The sequence below is a fragment of the Oncorhynchus gorbuscha genome, unplaced genomic scaffold (genome assembly GCF_021184085.1).
Source record: "Oncorhynchus gorbuscha isolate QuinsamMale2020 ecotype Even-year unplaced genomic scaffold, OgorEven_v1.0 Un_scaffold_5433, whole genome shotgun sequence".
In the NCBI taxonomy this organism is placed as follows: Eukaryota; Metazoa; Chordata; class Actinopteri; order Salmoniformes; family Salmonidae; genus Oncorhynchus; species Oncorhynchus gorbuscha.
The window spans coordinates 15,001-23,983 of NW_025749238.1; the positions used below are offsets into that span (position 1 = coordinate 15,001).

Consider the following 8,983-nt stretch of genomic DNA (forward strand, 5'->3'; position numbering starts at 1 on the left):
CTGAACTCTGGAGCTCCCTCTCTCTCCCTCTGCACTAGTACCCCAGCTGTCTGAAACTGTCAGAGAGAGAGAGAGAGAGAGAGAGAGAGAGAAAGGAGAGAGAGAAAGGGAGAGAGAGAGAGAGAGAGAGAGAGAGAGAGAGAGAGTCTGGCTATTGAGACCAGTCATCACAGACAAACCTGGCTGCCCAGAGAGGACAGGCTGTGCTCACTCTGCTCCATTACACTGTGGCAAATACTCAGACCTAAGAGAATATTTCTTTCCCAAAATGCTAATTCAATACAAAGAATTTGAAACTATAAAAGATGAATAAAGGTCAAATATTTCCCAAAGTGTGCAGTTTTGCAGCCAAATATGTGTCCTCCCGCCACAACCTGAGGACAGCCAGTGAAAAGTGTTAGTAATGTCGATAACATTACCCATCTTGTTTTGTTTTGTCTTACATACCATGTCATGTGTCTTCTCAGTCATGAGAGAGAGACTGTCTTCTCAGTCATGTTGACACTGGTCCACTACCATGCCATGTGTCTTCTCAGTCATGAGAGAGAGACTTTCTTCTCAGTCATGTTGACACTGGTCCACTACCAGGTCATGTGTCTTCTCAGTCATGTTGACACTGGTCCACTACCAGGTCATGTGTCTTCTCAGTCATGAGAGAGAGACTGTCTTCTCAGTCATGTTGACACTGGTCCACTACCATGTCATGTGTCTTCTCAGTCATGAGAGAGAGACTGTCTTCTCAGTCATGTTGACACTGGTCCACTACCAGGTCATGTGTCTTCTCAGTCATGTTGACACTGGTCCACTACCATGTCATGTGTCTTCTCAGTCATGAGAGAGAGACTGTCTTCTCAGTCATGTTGACACTGGTCCACTACCAGGTCATGTGTCTTCTCAGTCATGTTGACACAGGTCCACTACCAGGTCATGTGTCTTCTCAGTAATGTTGACACTGGCCCACTACCATGTCATGTGTCTTCTCAGTCATGAGAGAGAGACTGTCTTCTCAGTCATGAGAGAGAGACTGTCTTCTCAGTCATGTTGACACTGGTCCACTACCATGTCATGTGTCTTCTCAGTCATGAGAGAGAGACTGTCTTCTCAGTCATGAGAGAGAGACTGTCTTCTCAGTCATGTTGACACTGGTCTACTACCAGGTCATGTGTCTTCTCAGTCATGTTGACACTGGTCCACTACCAGGTCATGTGTCTTCTCAGTCATGTTGACACTGGTCTACTACCAGGTCATGTGTCTTCTCAGTCATGTTGACACTGGTCCACTATCAGGTCATGTGTCTTCTCAGTCATGTTGACACTGGTCCACTATCAGGTCATGTGTCTTCTCAGTCATGTTGACACTGGTCCACTATCAGGTCATGTGTCTTCTCAGTCATGTTGACACTGGTCCACTACCAGGTCATGTGTCTTCTCAGTCATGTTGACACTGGTCTACTACCAGGTCATGTGTCTTCTCAGTCATGTTGACACTGGTCCACTACCAGGTCATGTGTCTTCTCAGTCATGTTAACACTGGTCTACTACCAGGTCATGTGTCTTCTCAGTCATGTTGACACTGGTCTACTACCAGGTCATGTGTCTTCTCAGTCATGTTGACACTGGTCTACTATCAGGTCATGTGTCTTCTCAGTCATGTTGACACTGGTCCACTATCAGGTCATGTGTCTTCTCAGTCATGTTGACACTGGTCTACTACCAGGTCATGTGTCTTCTCAGTCATGTTGACACTGGTCCACTATCAGGTCATATGTCTTCTCAGTCATGTTGACACTGGTCTACTACCAGGTCATGTGTCTTCTCAGTCATGTTGACACTGGTCCACTACCAGGTCATGTGTCTTCTCAGTCATGTTGACACTGGTCCACTATCAGGTCATGTGTCTTCTCAGTCATGTTGACACTGGTCCACTATCAGGTCATGTGTCTTCTCAGTCATGTTGACACTGGTCTACTACCAGGTCATGTGTCTTCTCAGTCATGTTGACACTGGTCCACTATCAGGTCATGTGTCTTCTCAGTCATGTTGACACTGGTCTACTACCAGGTCATGTGTCTTCTCAGTCATGTTGACACTGGTCCACTACCAGGTCATGTGTCTTCTCAGTCATGTTGACACTGGTCCACTACCAGGTCATGTGTCTTCTCAGTCATGTTGACACTGGTCCACTACCAGGTCATGTGTCTTCTCAGTCATGTTGACACTGGTCCACTACCAGGTCATGTGTCTTCTCAGTCATGTTGACGCTGGTCCACTACCAGGTCATGTGTCTTCTCAGTCATGTTGACACTGGTCTACTACCAGGTCATGTATCTTCTCAGTCATGTTGACACTGGTCCACTACCAGGTCATGTGTCTTCTCAGTCATGTTGACACTGGTCCACTACCAGGTTATGTGTCTTCTCAGTCATGTTGACACTGGTCTACTACCAGGTCATGTGTCTTCTCAGTCATGTTGACACTGGTCTACTACCAGGTCATGTGTCTTCTCAGTCATGTTGACACTGGTCTACTACCAGGTCATGTGTCTTCTCAGTCATGTTGACACTGGTCCACTACCAGGTCATGTGTCTTCTCAGTCATGTTGACACTGGTCTACTACCAGGTCATGTGTCTTCTCAGTCATGTTGACACTGGTCCACTATCAGGTCATGTGTCTTCTCAGTCATGTTGACACTGGTCTACTACCAGGTCATGTGTCTTCTCAGTCATGTTGACACTGGTCCACTACCAGGTCATGTGTCTTCTCAGTCATGTTGACACTGGTCCACTACCAGGTCATGTGTCTTCTCAGTCATGTTGACACTGGTCCACTACCAGGTCATGTGTCTTCTCAGTCATGTTGACACTGGTCCACTACCAGGTCATGTGTCTTCTCAGTCATGTTGACGCTGGTCCACTACCAGGTCATGTGTCTTCTCAGTCATGTTGACACTGGTCTACTACCAGGTCATGTATCTTCTCAGTCATGTTGACACTGGTCCACTACCAGGTCATGTGTCTTCTCAGTCATGTTGACACTGGTCCACTACCAGGTTATGTGTCTTCTCAGTCATGTTGACACTGGTCTACTACCAGGTCATGTGTCTTCTCAGTCATGTTGACACTGGTCTACTACCAGGTCATGTGTCTTCTCAGTCATGTTGACACTGGTCTACTACCAGGTCATGTGTCTTCTCAGTCATGTTGACACTGGTCTACTACCAGGTCATATGTCTTCTCAGTCATGTTGACACTGGTCTACTACCAGGTCATGTGTCTTCTCAGTCATGTTGACACTGGTCCACTACCAGGTCATGTGTCTTCTCAGTCATGTTGACACTGGTCTACTACCAGGTCATGTGTCTTCTCAGTCATCTTGACACTGGTCTACTACCATTGCTTTAATGTATTGTTGTTCTCATTAATATTGTTGTTGTAGTTGTTGTTCACTACTACTATTATTATTGCTGTTGGTCCCACCATTTATTTATAAATATATATATATATATATTATATATAAATATTTGTATTTAATTTTTCGATATGTATACTTTGACAATGTAAGTAATAATGAACTTGCCATGTCAATAAAGTCAATTGAATTGAGAGAGAGAGAGAGAGAGAGAGAGAGAGAGAGAGAGAGAGAGAGACAGAGAGAGACAGAGAGAGAGACAGAGAGAGAGAGAGAGAGAGACAGAGAGAGAGAGAGAGGGAGAGAGAGAGAGAGACAGAGAGGGAGAGAGAGACAGAGAGAGAGAGAGAGAGAGAGAGAGAGAGAGAGAGAGAGAGAGAGAGAGAGAGAGAGAGAGAGAGAAACACCAAATTGAGACTCTGCACGCAGAATTCTGCAAAAATATCCTCCGTGTACAACGTAGAACACCAAATAATGCATGCAGAGCAGAATTAGGCCGATACCCACTAATTATCAGAATCCAGAAAAGAGCCGTTAAATTCTACAACCACCTAAAAGGAAGCGATTCACAAACCTTCCATAACAAAGCCATCACAAACAGAGAGATGAACCTGGAGAAGAGTCCCCTAAGCAAGCTGGTCCTGGGGCTCTGTTCACAAACACAAACACACCCTACAGAGACCTAGGACAGCAGCACAATTAGACCCAACCAAATCATGAGAAAACAAAAAGATAATTACTTGACACATTGGAAAGAATTAACAAAAAACAGAGCAAACTAGAATGCTATTTGGCCCTAAACAGAGAGTACACAGTGGCAGAATACCTGACCACTGTGACAGACCCAAAATTAAGGAAAGCTTTGACAATGTACAGACTCAGTGAGCATAGCCTTGCTATTGAGAAAGGCCGCCGTAGGCAGACATGGCTCTCAAGAGAAGACAGGCTATGTGCACACTGCCCACAAAATGAGGTGGAAACTGAGATGCACTTGCTAACCTCCTGCCCAATGTATGACCATATTAGAGACACATATTTCCCTCAGATTACACAGATCCACAAAGAATTCGAAACCAAATCCAATTTTGAAAAACTCCCAATTTGTAAGTCGCTCTGGATAAGAGCGTCTGCTAAATGACTTAAATGTAAATGTACTGGGTGAAATTCCACAGTGTGCCATCACAGCAGCAAGATTTGTGACCTGTTGCCACGAGAAAAGGGCAACCAGTGATGAACAAACACCATTGTAAATACAACCCATATTTATGCTTATTTATTTTATCTTGTGTCCTTTAACCATTTGTACATTGTTAAAACACTGTATATATAATATGACATTTGGATTGTCTTTATTGTTTTGAAACTTCTGTATGTGTAATGTTTTCTGTTCATTTTTATTGTTTATTTCACTTTATATATTATCTACCTCACTTGCTTTGGCAATGTTAACACATGTTTCCCATGCCAATAAAGCCCCTTGAATTGAATTGAATTGACAGAGAGAGAGAGAGAGAGAGAGAGAGAGAGAGAGAGAGAGAGAGAGAGAGAGAGAGAGAGAGAGAGAGAGAGAGAGAGAGAGAGAGAGAGAGAGAGAGAGAGAGAGAGAGAGAGAGAGAGAGAGAGAGAGAGAGAGAGAGAGAGAGAGAGAGAGAGAGAGAGAGAGAGAGAGAGAGAGAGAGAGAGAGAAAGAAAGAAAGAAAGAAAGAAAGAAAGAAAGAAAGAAAGAAAGAAAGAAAGAAAGAAAGAAAGAAAGAAAGTAAGAAAGAAAGAAAGAAAGAAAGAAAGAAAGAAATAAGAAGAGTAAGAGAGAGAGAAAGAAATAGAGACAGAGAGAGAGAGAGAGAGAGGGAGAGACAGAGAGAGAGAGCAAGAGAGACAGAGAGAGCGAGAGAGAGAGAGAGAGAGAGAGAGAGAGAGAGAGAGAGAGAGAGAGAGAGAAAGATAGAGACAGAGACAGAGAGAGAGAGAGCATGAAAGAGAGTGAGAGCCAGATAGCGTCACACAATGTCCCTTACACACAGACACACACCTTATGCTTTCATAATTGATAGGCCAGTGCTGTCACACATCGTTAGGGCCCTCCAATTAAACAAGACAATTATTAGAGTGGCTGGGTGACCGTGGGGGGAGAAGAGGGCTTGGGGGGTGGGGTTGGGGGGGGGGGGTTGTAACATCAGAGACAGACCACCCTCTTTTCTCTTCTCTCCACGTCTCATGTAAGAGTCATAACGGCACGGCTGACCTTCTACACCGCTGACAGGATCATACAAAGAGCTGACCTGACACCAGATACTGAGAGAGGAGAGGATGGGGAGAGGGACAGAGACAGAGGGAGAAGAGAAAAGAAAAGACCAGAGAGTTGTGGGGGAACAAGAGAGAGAGGTGTGGGGGAACTGGAGAGAGAGAGGTGTGGGGGGAATTAGAGAGAAAGAGAGAGAGAGAGAGAGAGAGAGAGAGAGAGAGAGAGAGAGAGAGAGAGAGAGAGATGTGAGAGATGTGGGGAAACTGGAGAGAGAGAGAGAGGTGTGGGGGGGAACTAGAGAGAGAGGTGTGGGGGAACTAGAGAAAGAGGTGTGGGGGGAACTGAGAGAGAGAGAGGGTGTGGGGGAACTAGAGAGAGAGAGAGAGAGAGAGAGAGAGAGAGAGAGAGAGAGAGAGAGAGAGAGAGAGAGAGAGAGAGAGAGAGAGAGAGAGAGGTGTGGGGGGGAACTGAGAGAGAGAGAGAGAGAGAGGTGTGGGGGAACTAGAGAGAGAGTGTGGGGGAACTGAGAGAGAGAGAGAGAGGTGTGGGGGAACTAGAGAGAGAGAGAGAGAGAGGTGTGGGGGAACTGGAGAGAGAGAGAGGTATGGGGGAGACTAGAGAGAGAGAGAGAGATGTGGGGGAACTGGAGAGAGAGAGAGAGAGAGAGAGAGTGTGGGGGAACTAGAGAGAGAGAGAGAGAGAGGTGGGGGAACTGGAGAGAGAGAGAGAGAGAGAGAGAGAGAGAGAGAGAGAGAGAGAGAGAGAGAGAGAGAGAGAGAGAGAGAGAGAGAGAGGTGTGGGGGGAACTAGAGAGAGACAGAGAGAGGTGTGAGGGGAACTAGAGAGAGAGAGAGAGAGAGAGAGAGAGAGAGAGGTGGGGGGGAACTAGAGAGAGAGAGAGAGAGAGAGAGAGAGAGAGAGAGAGAGAGAGGTGGGGGAACTAGAGAGAGAGAGAGAGAGAGAGAGAGAGAGAGAGAGAGAGAGAGAGAGAGAGAGAGGTGGGGAAACTAGAGAGAGAGAGAGAGGTGTGAGGGGAACTAGAGAGAGAGAGAGAGAGAGAGAGAGAGAGAGAGAGAGAGAGAGGTGTGGGGGGAACTAGAGAGAGAGAGAGAGAGAGAGAGAGAGGTGTGGGGGGAACTAGAGAGAGAGAGAGAGAGAGAGAGAGAGAGAGAGAGAGAGAGAGAGAGAGAGAGAGAGAGAGAGAGAGGTGGGGAAACTAGAGAGAGAGAGAGAGAGAGGTGTCAATAGGTCATCCTATTTTTTCTAACTTAATTGAGGAAAATAAGAACAATCCGAAATCCTTTTTGATACTGTGGCAAAGCTAACTAAAAAGCAGCATTCCCCAAGAGAGGACGACTTTCACTTTAGCAGTGATAAATTCATGAACTTCTTTGAGGAAAAGATTATGATTATTAGAAAGCAAATTACGGACTCCTCTTTAAATCTGCGTATTCCTTCAAAGCTCAGTTGTCCTGAGTCTGCACAACTCTGCCAGGACCTAGGATCAAGAGAGACGCTCAGTATTTATGCTGCAGTAGTTTATGTGTCGGGGGGCTAGGGTCAGTTTGTTTATCTGGAGTACTTCTCCTGTCCTATTCGGTGTCCTGTGTAAATCTAGGGGTGTTGTTCTCTAATTCTCTCCCTTCTCTCTTTTCTCTCTCTCTCGGAGGACCTGAGCCCTAGAACCATGCCCCAGGACTACCTGACATGATGACTCCTTGCTGTCCCCAGTCCACCTGGCCATGCTGCTGCTCCAGTTTCAACTGGCCTGGGCCCTAGGACCATGTCCCAGGACTACCTGACATGAGGACTCCTTGCTGTCCCCAGTCCACCTGGCCATGCTCCTGCTCCAGTTTCAACTGTTCTGCCTTACTATTATTCAACCATGCTGGTCATTTATGAACATTTGAACATCTTGGCCACGTTTTCTGTTATAATCTCCACCTGGCACAGCCAGAAGAGGACTGGCCACCCCACATATGCTCTCTCTAATTCTCTCTTTCTTTCTCTCTCTCGGAGGACCTGAGCCCTAGGACCGTGCCCCAGGACTACCTGACATGATGGCTCCTTGCTGTCCCCAGTCCATCTGACTGTGCTGCTGCTCCAGTTTCAACTGTTCTGCCTTATTATTATTTGACCATGCTGGTCATTTATGAACATTTGAACATCTTGGTCATGTTCTGTTATAATCTCTACCCGGCACAGCCAGAAGAGGACTGGCCACCCCACATAGCCCGGTTCCTCTCTAGGTTTCTTCCTAGGTTTTGGCCTTTCTAGGGAGTTTTTCCTAGCCACCGTGCTTTTACACCTGCATTGTTTGCTGTTTGGGGTTTTAGGCTGGGTTTCTGTACAGCACTTTGAGATATCAGCTGATGTACGAAGGGCTATATAAATAAATTTGATTTGATTTGATTTGATTTGATTTTAGTACTATATCTCTTGACACAATGATGAAAATAATCATGACCTCTAAACCTTCAAGCTGCATACTGGACCCTATTCCAACTAAACTACTGAAAGAGCTGCTTCTGTGCTTGGCCCTCCTATGTTGAACATAATAAACGTCTCTCTATCCATCGGATGTGTACCAAACTCACTAAAAGTGGCAGTAATAAACCTCTCTTGAAAAAAAGCCTAACCTTGACCCAGAAAATATAAAAACTATCGGCCTATAATGAATCTTCCATTCCTCTCAGAAATTTGAGAAAAGGTTGTTGCGCAGCAACTCACTGCCTTCCTGAAGACAAACAATGTATACGAAATGCTTCAGTCTGGTTTTAGACCCCATCATAGCACTGAGGCGGCATTTGTGAAGGTGGTAAATTACATTTGAATGGCATCGGACCGAGGCTCTGCATCTGTCCTCGTGCTCCTAGACCTTAGTGCTTTTGATACCATCAATCACCCACATTATTTTGGAGAGATTGGAAACCCAAATTGATCTACAGACAAGTTCTGGCCTGGTTTAGATCTTATCTGTCGGAAAGATATCAGTTTGTCTCTGTGAATGGTTTGTCTCTGATAAATCAGCTGTAAATTTCGGTGTTCCTCAAGGTTCCGTTTAGGACCACTATTGTTTTCATATATATTGTACTGACAAAACAGAGATGCTTGTTCTAGGTCCCAAGAAACAAAGAAATCTTCTGTTGAATATGACAATTAATCTTAATGGTTGTACAGTCGTCTCAAATAAAACTGTGAAGGACCTCGGCGTTACTCTGGACCCTGATCTCTCTTTTGAAGAACATATCAAGACCATTTCAAGGATAGCTTTTTCCATCTATGTAACATTGCAAAAATCAGAACATTTCTGTCCAAAAATGATGCAGAAAA

At 45.3% G+C, this 8,983-nt stretch overlaps 1 protein-coding gene across 1 annotated transcript in view; it reads right to left on the minus strand.

Moving 5' to 3' along the window:
• The window catches only part of LOC124029083 (keratin-associated protein 4-4-like), a gene marked incomplete at its 5' end in the record, with an annotated part of 519 nt that extends 463 nt beyond the window's left edge, over window positions 1-56 (minus strand). The window contains one exon of the mRNA XM_046340926.1: window positions 1-56. This exon is cut by the window's left edge and continues 463 nt beyond it. Coding sequence (XP_046196882.1) covers window positions 1-56 — 56 coding nt within the window.
• Window positions 57-8,983: the final 8,927 nt, after the last annotated feature.